The sequence below is a fragment of the Mercenaria mercenaria genome, chromosome 2 (genome assembly GCF_021730395.1).
Source record: "Mercenaria mercenaria strain notata chromosome 2, MADL_Memer_1, whole genome shotgun sequence".
Taxonomy (NCBI): domain Eukaryota; kingdom Metazoa; phylum Mollusca; class Bivalvia; order Venerida; family Veneridae; genus Mercenaria; species Mercenaria mercenaria.
This window is the reverse complement of record NC_069362.1, coordinates 53,479,728-53,493,462: the sequence shown is the minus strand read 5'-3', so window position 1 is coordinate 53,493,462 and position 13,735 is coordinate 53,479,728. Positions and strand designations below refer to the sequence as shown.

Here is a 13,735-nt window from a genome sequence, read left to right as displayed (position 1 = left end):
AGTACAGATAACTATTTCTTGAAGGCATATAGCTTTGAAACTTACTTTTCGTATTTCTAAGTCAATTACCATAACTCTGACATGCATTTTGGTCAAATTATGCCCCCTTTTGAACTTAGAAAATCCTGGTTAAAGTTTTGCGTACAAGTACAGATCAAAGAACAGTCTAGCTATTTTACTCACCCTGGCCGGCGTCACACTTTGATTAAAGTTTTGCATGCAAGTACAGATAGCTATTACTGAAAGACATATAGCTTTGAAACTTTTTTCTATTTCTAGGTCAATGACAAACCTCACTGGGTCAAGTCCCGTAACTCTGACATGCATTTTGACCAAATTATGCCCCCTTTTGGACTTAGAAAATCCTGGTGAGAGTTTTGCGTGCAGGTACATATATAGCTATTACTTAAAGGCATATAGCTTTGAAACTTATTTTTTCTTTTATCAAATCAATTACCAACCTCACTGGGGTAAGTCCCATAACTCTGACATGTATTTTGCCTAATTATGCCCCCTTTTGGACTTGGAAAATTCTGGTTAAAGTTTTGCATGCAAGTTACTGTCTCCAAAACTAATGCAAATATTGAATTGAAACTTCACATATGTCTTTAAGGGTTATACAACTAGGTGACAGCATCAAGTCCATTACTCTCAGTCTGACATGCATTTTGGCCAAATTATGTCCCTTTTGGACTAAGAAAATCTTGGTCAAAGTTTTGCATGCAAGTTATACTATCTCCAAAACTAATGCAGATACTGGATTGAATCTCTATAGATAATTCAACATTTATGGTAATATTCCTGCTTCTGGGACAACAATTCGAATAGTCGAGCGTTGGCTGTCTTACGGACAGCTCTTGTTTTTTTTTCAATTAAGCGTAATTCAGTTATAGAAAAAATGAAAGTATAGAAATTCGTGATATTTCTTATGACTCCAGTTGCATGTCTGGGACAACATTTTAAAATTCAGTCACATTATTATTAGTGGACAATTTTCACAAACTTTATCTACGTTTACCTTTAAATCTACTAAATTATGTTGTGAGCAAATTCTGTATGAAGTGAGTTGTTACCTTTGGGTTTTTTTTACAGAAAGTACATCTAAATATGTTTTAAAACAATATTTTTGTCATTCTAATATGCCCATCAGTTTAAATATAAAAATGAAGACATACAGTTGTAACTCTTATGCCGATCCGGGGCAGTACATGACCGTGTATTTGATGCCGACCCGGGGCAGTACATCACAATGTATTTGATGCCGACCCGGGGCAGTACATCACCATGTATTTGATGCCGACCCGGGGCAGTACATCACCATGTATTTGATGCCGACCCGGGGCAGTACATCACAATGTATTTGATGCCGACCCAGAGCAGTACATCATCATGTATTTGATACCGACCCGGGGCAGTACATCACAATGCAATTGATGCCGACCCGGGGCAGTACATCAACATGTATTTGATGCCGACCCGGGGCAGTACATCAACATGTATTTGATGCCGACCCGGAGCAGTACATCACCATGTATTTGATGCCGACCCGGGGCAGTACATCACAATGTATTTGATGCCGACCCAGGGCAGTACATCATCATGTATTTGATACAGACCCGGGGCAGTACATCAATATGTATTTGATGCTGACCTGGGGCAGTTCGACACCTTAAGTACATCACAATGTATTTTATGCTGACCCGGGGCAGTACATCAACATGTATTTGATGCCGACCCGGGGCAGTACATCACAATGTATTTGATGCCGACCCGGGGCAGTACATCACAATGTATTTGGTGCCGACCCAGGGCAGTACATCATCATGTATTTGATACAGACCCGGGGCAGTACATCACCATGTATTTGATGCCGACCCGGGACAGTACATCAACATGTATTTGATGCCGACCCGGGGCAGTACATCACAGTGTACTTGATGCCGACCCAGGGCAGTACATCATCATGTATTTGCTACAGACCCGGGGCGGTACATCAATATGTATTTGATGCTGACCTGTGGCAGTTCGACACCTTAAGTACATCACAATGTATTTGATGCTGACCCGGGGCAGTTCAGCACCCTCAATACATCACCATGTATTTTATGCTGACCCGGGGCAGTACATCACCATGTATTTGATGCTGAACCGGGCAGTACATCACCATGTATTTTATGCCGACACGGGCAGTACATCACCATGTATTTGACACCGACCCGGGCAGTACATCAACATGTATTTGATGCTGACCCGGGGCAGTACATCACCATGTATTTGATGCCGACCCGGGGCAGTACATCACCATGTATTTGATGCTGACCCGGGCAGTACATCACCATGTATTTTATGCCGACCCGGGCAGTACATCACCATGTATTTTATGCCGACACGGGCAGTACATCACCATGTATTTGATGCTGACCCGGGCAGTACATCACCATGTATTTTATGCCGACCCGGGCAGTACATCACCATGTATTTGACACCGACCCGGGCAGTACATCAACATGTATTTGATGCTGACCCGGGGCAGTACATCACCATGTATTTGATGCCGACCCGGGGCAGTACATCACCATGTATTTGATGCTGACCCGGGCAGTACATCACCATGTATTTGATGCCGACCCGGGCAGTACACCACCATGTATTTGATGCTGACACGGTCAGTACATCACCATGTATTTGATGCCGACCCGGTGAAGTACGTCACCATGTATTTGATGCCGGCACGGGGCAGTACATCAACATGTATTTGATGCCGACCCGGGGCAGTACATCACCATGTATTTGATGCTGACCCGGGCAGTACATCACCATGTATTTTATGCCGACCCGGGCAGTACATCACCATGTATTTGATGCTGACACGGTCAGTACATCACTATGTATTTGATGCCGACCCGGGCAGTACATCGCAATGTATTTGATGCCGACCCGGTGAAGTACATCGCAATGTATTTGATGCCGACCCGGGGCAGTACATTAACATGTATTTGATGCCGACCTGGTGAAGTACATCACCATGTATTTGATACAGACCCGGGGCAGAACATCAACATGTATTTGATGCCGACCCGGAGCAGTACATCACCATGTATTTGATGCTGACCCGGGCAGTACATCACCATGTATTTTGTGCCGACCCGGGCAGTACATCACTATGTATTTGATGCCGACCCGGTGAAGTACATCGCAATGTATTTGATGCCGACCCGGGGCAGTACATTAACATGTATTTGATGCCGACCTGGTGAAGTACATCACCATGTATTTGATACAGACCCGGGGCAGAACATCAACATGTATTTGATGCCGACCCGGAGCAGTACATCACCATGTATTTGATGCTGACCCGGGCAGTACATCACCATGTATTTTGTGCCGACCCGGGCAGTACATCACCATGTATTTGATGCTGACACGGGCAGTACATCACCATGTATTTGATGCCGACCCGTGAAGTACATCACCATGTATTTGATACAGACCTGGGACAGTACATCAACATGTATTTGATGCCGACCCGGAGCAGTACATCAATATGTATTTGATGCTGACCCGGGGCAGTTCAGCACCTTCAGTACATCAACATGTATTTTATGCTGACCCGGGGCAGTACATCACCATGAACTTGATGTCGACCCGAAGCAGTACATCAACAGGTATTTGATGCTAACCCGGGGCTGTTTAAAACCTTCAGTACATCACCATGTACTTGATGTCGACCCGGAGCAGTACATCAACATGTATTTGATGCTTAACCGGGACAGTTCAACAGCTTCAATACATCACCATGTATTTTATGCTGACCCGGGGCAGTTCAACACCTTCAATACGTCAACATGTATTTGATGCTTACCCGGTGCAGTTCAACACCTTCAGTACATCATCATATATTTTATGCTGACTTGGGGCAGTTCAACACCTTCAATACATCACCATGTGTTTTATGCTGACACTTGGCAGTATATCACGTTCAGTACATCACCATGGTTTTGATGCTGACCCGGGGCAGTTCAACACCTTCAATACATCACCATGTGTTTTATGCTGACACTTGGCAGTATATCACGTTCAGTACATCACCATGTTTTTGATGCTGACCCGGGGCAGTTCAACACCTTCAATACATCACCATGTATTTTATGCTGACACTTGGCAGTATATCACGTTCAGTACATCACCATGTTTTTGATGCTGACCCGGGGCAGTTCAACACCTTCAATACATCACCGTGTATTTTATGCTGACCAGAGGCAGTTGAACACCTTCAGTACATCACCATTTATTTTATACTGACCCGTGGCAGTATATCACATTCAGTACATCACCATGTATTTGATGCAGACCCGGGACTGTACATCACCTTCAGTACGTCACCATGTTTTCGATGCAGACCCGGGGCAGTTCAACACCTTCAGTATATCACTCACCATGTTTTTGATGCTGACCCGGGGATGTATATCACCTTCAGTACATCACCATGTATTTGGTGCTGACCCGGGGCTGTTCAACACCTTCAGTACACCACCATATTTTTTATGCTGACCCGGGACTATACTTCACCTTCAGTTCATCACCATGTTTTTGATGCAGATCCGGGGCAGTTCAACACCTTCAGTACATCACCATGTTTCTGATACTGACCCGGGGCTGTTTATCACCTTCAGTACATCACCATGTATTTGATGCTGACCCATGGCAGTTCAGCACCTTCAGTACATCACCATGTATATATGCTGACCCGTGGCAGTATTTCACCTTCAGTACATCACCATGTATTTGATGCTCACCCGTGGCAGTATATCACCTTCTGTACATCACCATGTATTCGATGCTGACCCAGGGCAGTGCAACACCTTCAGTACATCACCATGTATTTTATGCTGACCCGGGGCAGTTCAACACCTTCAGTACATCACCATGTATTTTATGCTGACCCGGGGCAGTATATCACCTTCAGAACATAACCATGTTTTTGATGCTGACCCGGGGCTGTATATCACCTTCAGTACATCACCATGTATTTGATGCTGACCCGGAGCAGTTCAACACCTTCAGTACATCACCATGTTTTTGATGCTGACCCGGGGCTGTTTATCACCTTCAGTACATCACCATGTATTTGATGCTGACCCGTGGCAGTATATCACCTTCAGTACATCACCATGTGTTTGATGCTGAACCGTGGCTGTTCAACACCTTCAGTACTTCACGATGCTTTTGGTGCTGACCCGTGGCAGTATATCACCATATATTTTATGCCAACCCGGGGCAGTAAATCAACATATATTTAATGGGGGCCCGTGGCAGTTCCTCACCAGTGTTTTGCAGCTGCCCCGGGACAATTCATCACCTTCAATACATCATCAGGTATTTGCTGCAGACCCGGGGCAGTTCATCACCATGTATTTGATGCAGACAGACCGAGACAGTTCATCACCATGTATTTGATGCTGACAATGGGCAGTTCATCACCATGTATTTGATGCAGACAGACCGAGACAGTTCATCACCATGTATTTGATGCTGACAGACCGAGACAGTTCATCACCATGTATTTGATGCTGACAATGGACAGTTCATCACCATGTATTTGATGAAGACAGACCGAGACAGTTCATCACCATGTATTTGATGCTGACAATGGACAGTTCATCACCATGTATTTGATGCAGACAGACCGAGACAGTTCATCACTATGTATTTGATGCTGACAATGGACAGTTCATCACCATGTATTTGATGCAGACAGACCGAGACAGTTCATCACCATGTATTTGATGCTGACAATGGACAGTTCATCACCATATATTTGATGCAGACAGACCGAGACAGTTCATCACCATGTATTTGATGCTGATCCGGGGCAGTTCATCACCATGTATTTGATGCAGACAGACCGAGACAGTTCATCACCATGTATTTGATGCTGATCCGGGACAGTTCATCACCAGGTATTTGATGCAGACAGACCGAGACAGTTCATCACCATGTATTTGATGCTGACAATGGGCAGTTCATCACCATGTATCTGATGCAAACAGACCGAGACAGTTCATCACCATGTATTTGATGCTGATCCGGGACAGTTCATCACCAGGTATTTGATGTTGACCAGGGGTAGTTCATCACCATGTATTTGATGCAGACAGACCGAGACAGTTCAGCACCATGTATTTAATGCTGACAATGGGCAGTTCATCACCAGATATGTAACGCTGACCCGGGACAATTCAACACATTCCGAACATCATCATATATTTGATGCTAACCCGGGGTAGTCCATCATCAGGTATTTGGTACAGGCCCAAGGTAGTTCAACACCTTCAGAACATCACCATGTATTCGATGCAGACCCGGGGCAGTTCATTACCATGTATTTCTTGCAGACCTGGAACAGTTTATCACCATGTATTTGATGCAGACCCGGGGCAGTTCATCACCATGTATTTGATGCAGACCCGGGGCAGTTCATCACCACATATTTGATGCAGACCTGGGGCAGTACATCACCATGTATGTGGCAGTTCATCATCATGTATTTGATCCTCACCCGGGGCAGTTCATCACCATGTTTTATGCTGACCCGGGTCAGTTAAGCACCTTCTGTACAGCAACGGGTATTTAATGCAGACCAAGGGCAGTTCATCACCATGTACTTGATGCAGACCCGGGACAGTTCATCACCATGTAATTGATGCAGAGCTCGGGCAGTATATCACCATGTAATTGGCAGTTCATCATCATGTTTTTTTTATGCTGACCCGGGTCTGTTAAGCACCTTCTGTACAGTAACGAGTATTTGATGCAGACCCAGGACAGTTCATCACCATGTACTTGATGCAGACCCAGGACAGTTCATCACCATGTATTTGATAAGACCCGGGGCAGTACATTACATTTACTTGATGCAGACCCGGGGCAGTCTATCACCATGTTTTGATACAGACCCGGGGCAGTTCATCACCATGTTTTGATGCAGACCCGGGGCAGTTCATCACCATGTGTTTGATGCAGACCCGGGGCAGTTCTTCACCATGTGTTTGATAACGACTCTGGGCAGTTCATCACCATGTTTTTGATACAGACCCTGGGCAGCTAATTACCATGTGTTTTATACAGACCCTGGGCAGTTCATCGCCATGTTTTTGATGCTAACCCAGGGCAGTTCATCACCATGTATTTGATACAGACCCTGGGCAGTTCATCACCATGTATATGATACAGACCCTGGGTATTTCATCACCATGATTTTAATATAGACCCTGGGCAGTTCAACAACATGTTTTTGATACAGACCCAGGGTAGTTCATCGCCATGTTTTGATGCTCACCCAGGGCAGTTCATCACCATGTATTTGATACAGGCCCTGGGCAATTTATCACCATGTATTTGATACAGACCTTGGGCAGCTCATCACCGTGTTTTTGATACAGACCCTGGGCAGTTCATCGCCATGTATTTGATGCTCTACCGGGACAGTTCATCACCATGTATTTGATACAGACCTTGGGCATTGATACAGACGCTGGGCAGTTCATCCCCATGTATTTGATAAGACCCTGGGCAGTTCATCGCCATTTTTTTGATACTGACTCTGGGCAGTTCATCACCATGTATTTGATACAGACCCAGGGTAGTTCATCGCCATGTTTTTGATACTGACCCTGGGCAGTTCTTCACCATGTATTTGATGAAGACAGACCGAGACAGTTCATCACCATGTATTTGATGCTGACAATGGACAGTTCAGTATTTGATACAGACCCTGGGTAGTTCATCACCATGTTTTTGATACTGACCCTGGGCAGTTCATCACCATGTATTTGATACAGACCCTGGGTAGTTCAACACCATGTTTTTGATGCAGACCCTGAGCAGTTCATCACCACGTATTTGATACAGTCCCTGGGCAGTTCATCACCATGTATTTGATACAGACCCTGGGCAGTTCATCACCATGTTTTTGATAGTTAGTTAGTTAGTTAGTTAGTTAGTTCGTTCGTTCATTCGTTCGTTCGTCACAACGTTAACTTTTTGCATGAAGGCACTTTACTCGCGAACCACTGCAACCAGGACCTTCAAACTTCACGTGTTGATAGTACTTATTGAGTACACCACCACTACTGACTTTGGGGTCACCAGGTAAAAGGTCAAGGTCACAGGGGACAACGTTAACTTTTTGCATGAAGGCACTTTAGTCGCGAACCACTTCACCCAGGACATTCAGTCTTCACGTGCTGATAGTACTTATTGAGTACACTACCCCTACTGACCGTGGGGTTACCAGGTCAAAGGTCAAGGTCACAGGGGCCAACGTTAACTTTTTGCATGAAGGCACTTTACTCGCGAACCACTTCACCCAGGACCTTCAAACTTCACATGCTGATAGTACTTATTAAGTACACCACTCCTACGTACTTTGGGGTCACCAGATCAAAGGTCAAGATCACAGGGGCCAACATTAACTTTTTGCATGAAGGCACTTTACTCGCGAACCACTGCACCCAGGATCTTCAAACTTTACATGCTGATAGTACTTTATGAGTATACCAACTCTACTGACTTTGGGGTTACCAGGTCAAAGGTCAAGGTCACTGGGGCCAAAGTTAACTTTTTGCATGAAGGCACTTTACTCGCGAACGACTGCACCCAGGACCTTCAAATTTCACATGCTGATAGTACTTATTGAGTACACCACCACTACTGACTTTGGGGTCACCAGATCAAAGGTCAAGGTCACAGGGATCAACGTTACCTTTTTGCATGAAGGCACTTTACTCGCGAACCACTTCACCCAGGACATTCAGTCTTCACGTGCTGATAGTACTTATTGAGTACACCACCCCTACTGACCTTGGGGTTACCAGGTCAAAGGTCAAGGTCACAGGGGCCAACGTTAACTTTTTGCATGAAGGCATTTTACTCGCGAACCACTTCCCCCAGGACCTTAAAACTTCACATGCTGATAGAACTTATTAAGTACACCACTCCTACTTACTTTGGGGTCACCAGAACAAAGGTCAAGATCACAGGGGCCAACATTAACTTTTTGCATGAAGGCATTTTACTCGCGAACCACTGCACCCAGGATCTTCAAATTTTACATGCTGACAGTACTTTATGAGTACACCAACTCTACTGACTTTGGGATTACCAGGTCAAAGGTCAAGGTCACATGGGGCCAAGTTAACTTTTTGCATGAAGGCACTTTACATGCGAACCACTTCACCCAGGACTTCAAACTTCACGGCTGATAGTACTTATTGAGTACACCAACCTACTGACTGGAGTTACCAGGTCTAAAGGTCAAGGTCACAGGGGCCAACGTTAATTTTTGCATGAAGGCACTTTACTCGCGAACCACTTGCACCCAGGACCTTCAAACTTCACCTGCTGATAGTACTTATTGAGTACACACCCATACTACTTTGGGCATCACCAGATCAAAGGTCAAGATACAGGGGCAACGTTAACTTTTTGCATGAAGGCACTTTACTCGCGAACCACTGAACCCAGGACCTTCAAACTTCACATGCTGATAGTTCTTATTGAGTACACCACCCAATGACTTTGAGTCACCAGGTCAAAGGTCAAGGTCATAGGGGCCAACGTTAACTTTTTGCATGAAGGCACTTTACTCGCGAACCACTGCACCAAGGACTTCAAACTTCACATGCTGATAGTAACTTATTGAGTACACCACTCCTACTGACTTGGGGTCACCAGGTCAAAGGTCAAGGTCACAGGGGCAACGTTAACTTTTTGCATGAAGGCACTTTACTCGCGAACCACTCACCCAGGACCTTCAACTTCACGTGCTGATAGTACTTATTGAGTACACCACCCTACTGACTTGGGTTACCAGGTCAAAGGTCAAGGTCACAGGGGCCAACGTTAACTTTTTGCATGAAGGCACTTTACTCGCGAACCACTTCCCCCAGGACCTTAAAACTTCACATGCTGATAGAACTTATTAAGTACACCACTCCTACTTACTTTGGGGTCACCAGAACAAAGGTCAAGATCACAGGGGCCAACATTAACTTTTTGCATGAAGGCATTTTACTCGCGAACCACTGCACCCAGGATCTTCAAATTTTACATGCTGACAGTACTTTATGAGTACACCAACTCTACTGACTTTGGGATTACCAGGTCAAAGGTCAAGGTCACTGGGGCCAAAGTTAACTTTTTGCATGAAGGCACTTTACATGCGAACCACTTCACCCAGGACCTTCAAACTTCACAGGCTGATAGTACTTATTGAGTACACCAACTCTACTGACATTGGAGTTACCAGGTTAAAGGTCAAGGTCACAGGGGCCAACGTTAATTTTTTGCATGAAGGCACTTTACTCGCGAACCACTGCACCCAGGACCTTCAAACTTCACCTGCTGATAGTACTTATTGAGTACACTACCCATACTTACTTTGGCATCACCAGATCAAAGGTCAAGATAACAGGGGACAACGTTAACTTTTTGCATGAAGGCACTTTACTCGCGAACCACTGAACCCAGGACCTTCAAACTTCACATGCTGATAGTTCTTATTGAGTACACCACCCCAATGACTTTGATGTCACCAGGTCAAAGGTCAAGGTCATAGGGGCCAACGTTAACTTTTTGCATGAAGGCACTTTACTGGCGAACCACTGCACCAAGGATCTTCAAACTTCACATGCTGATAGAACTTATTGAGTACACCACTCCTACTGACCTTGGGGTCACCAGGTCAAAGGTCAAGGTCACAGGGGCCAACATTAACTTTTTGCATGAAGGCACTTTACTCACGAACCACTGCACCCAGGACCTTCAAACTTTACATGCTGATAGTACTTTATAAGTACACCAACCCTACTGACTTTGAGGTCACCAGGTCAAAGGTCAAGGTCACAGGGGCCAACGTTAACTTTTTGCATGAAGGCACTTTACATGCGAACCACTTCACCCAAGACCTTCAAACTTCACATGCTGATAGTACTTATTGAGTACACCACCCTACTGACTTTGGGGTCACCAGGTCAAAGGTCAAGGTGCTGCGGGGGCATTTGTCACCATTTGTGACAGGTCTTGTTGATACTGACCCTGGGCAGTTCATCACTATGTATTTGATACAGACCCTGGGTAGTTCAACACCATGTTGTTGATACAGACCCTGAGCAGTTCATCACCATGTATTTGATACAGACCCTGGGCAGTTCATCACCATGTATTTGATACAGACCCTAGGCAGTTCATCACCATGTTTTTGATACTGACCCTGGGCAGTTCATCACCATGTTTTTGATACTGACCCTGGGCAGTTCATCACCATGTATTTGATACAGACCCTGGGTAGTTCATCACCATGTTTTTGATACTGACCCTGGGCAGTTCATCACCATGTATTTGATACACACCCTGGGTAGTTCATCACCATGTATTTGATACACACCCAGGGTAGTTCATCGTCATGTTTTGGATACAGACCCAGGGCGGTTCATCACCATGTTTTAGATACATACCCCGGGCAGTTCATCGCCATGTTTTTGATGCTTACTCGGGAAAGTTCATTACCTTCATCACCAGGTATTTGATACAAACCAAGGCATCACTTTCAAATTCAAATTTGACCAGTATTCGATGCAGACCAGTTATTGCAATGACATGCATAACATTGACGTAGTCAGATAGAATGATACAGCATAGGAAAATTTCCATTTTTTGACTCACTAAAATGCAAATTTGAAAATAAGCAGTAGTTGGTTGAGTTTTAGAGAAGTTGAAAATAATGTTCCACGGAAAGATGATAAATATACAATGTACCTCAAACATGTATTGCTCATTCATTTCAGCGTTGAATATTTAAGATTTCGAAGATTTATAGTCCCACAATATTGGAAAACATCAGCATAGCATACAATATAACATCATGATAAACATCACGTGTAACAATGGAAAATGGCTACTTAATTGTAGTTAATTACCATGTATAATGTTTAGCCTTAGTGTTTTATACATAATTAATATAATCATTTGAACAACATACTTATTTACAGAAAAAGAGAAAGGAGAGCTATGACAGGAGGTCCAAATGGGCTAATACGCTCACCTATATCAAGATGTTTCTTTTTTAACAGATTCGCAAGAACAGTCACTCCCAGGAGGCGGGTCTAAAAGAAGGTGATATAATTATAAGTATCAATGGTCATCCGGTGTCAAGCAAGTCTCATCAGTCAGCAATGGACATTGTTGAAATGGCCAGTGATTCAATTGTGTTTGAAGTGGCAAGGTAACCTTTAATAATAATTTACTTCCAAATTAGTATTTTGTGTTTTTCTTTTATTTAACCATATTTTATCGCTTATTATTTACATTTATAATATCATATATCAATAATTGTACATTTACTCCCAACTTGCAACACCAGTAATTGGTCCTTCCCACTATATATAAAGTAACTAGGCGGGTGAACAAAATAAAAATGAGAAGTTGTGTTAATTTAATAAAGAGAGAGAGAGAGTTTTAAGATTATGTGATAAAATGTAAAAGGACTATTTATTAACAGACATATAATAGCAAAAAGTTTGACACTGCAAGATTTTATCAATATTAAGTGAGAAATAAAACATTTTAGCTCGACTTTTCGAAGAAAAAGTAGAGCTATTGCACTCGCCCCGGCGTCGGCGTCGCCTGGTTAAAGTTTTTGATAAAGTCAAATATTTCTGTTACTATCAAAGCTATTGACTTGAAACTTAAAATTTTATTTACTATCAAAGTCTACACCAGGAGAAACAATCCCCATAAGTCTGATTTGAATTTTGACAGAGTTATGTCCCTTTTTAACTTAGAATTGGGTTGTTAAAGTTTTTGATAAAGTCAAATATCTCTGTTACTATCAAAGCTTTTGACTTGAAACTTAAAACAGTTATTTACTATCAAAGTCTGCACCAGGAGAAATAATCCCCATAACTCTGATTGAATTTTTACAGAGTTATGCCCCTTTTTAACATTTTTTGGTTAAAGTTTAATAAAGTTTTTTCTGGCAAAGCTCTAATTCAGAGCCAAGCACTGAGAAAAGTTGAGCGTACTGTCTTACGGACAGCTCTTGTTATAATGACAGCATGTATTTTTTTTTTTTTTTTGTTCTTTTAAGATTACCGAATTGCCAAATCCACAGAAATTGAATGTTACATACTCAACTTTTTAAAAAAACATTTTTTATCAAATTTATACAAAATTTGGAACACCTGTCAGCGCGTGACATCATTTTTGTACTTGTAGAAAGACGAATTCCGTATATTGATTATTCCCAAACAGAATTGTTTGAAAGTTAATAGCGGACGATACGGTGACCGTTGCGTATGCGTGCATGATACGCCAAAAAAAAAAATCTGTCACCTATACAAAACTATTTAGGGACTGTAAATGCTTTGTATGTTGCCTTTTATCTAGTTTTGAAAATTCTCAATGAATCCGAATAGCAGCACCAAGTGACTACATACAGTACATGTATTTATAAACATATACATTTGTATATCATTTCGTTATTTATGGTGATCATAAAACAAATGAGTAATTGTTTTGTAAGATAAATGAACTCTTTAATCGAATTCCCTAACTCCTTAGACAGAACGGTTATTAAAAACTTAACCTGATATGTCGGAAGTCATTTAAAACTCAGCGTAGCCAAAACGGTCATCCATCCTTGTAGGGTAAACTCAGCGTAGCCAAAACGGTCATC

The 13,735-nt window shown here is 43.0% G+C and overlaps 1 protein-coding gene across 4 annotated transcripts in view; it reads left to right on the top strand.

Annotated features, from left to right (window-relative positions):
• The window catches only part of LOC123563980 (uncharacterized), an 87,771-nt gene that overhangs the window by 35,395 nt on the left and 38,641 nt on the right, over window positions 1-13,735 (top strand). For all 4 annotated transcript variants that reach the window (XM_045357213.2, XM_045357212.2, XM_045357214.2 and 1 more), the window contains one exon: window positions 12,132-12,283. In XM_045357213.2, the coding sequence (XP_045213148.2) occupies window positions 12,132-12,283 (152 nt within the window). The remainder of the gene's footprint in view (window positions 1-12,131; window positions 12,284-13,735) is intronic.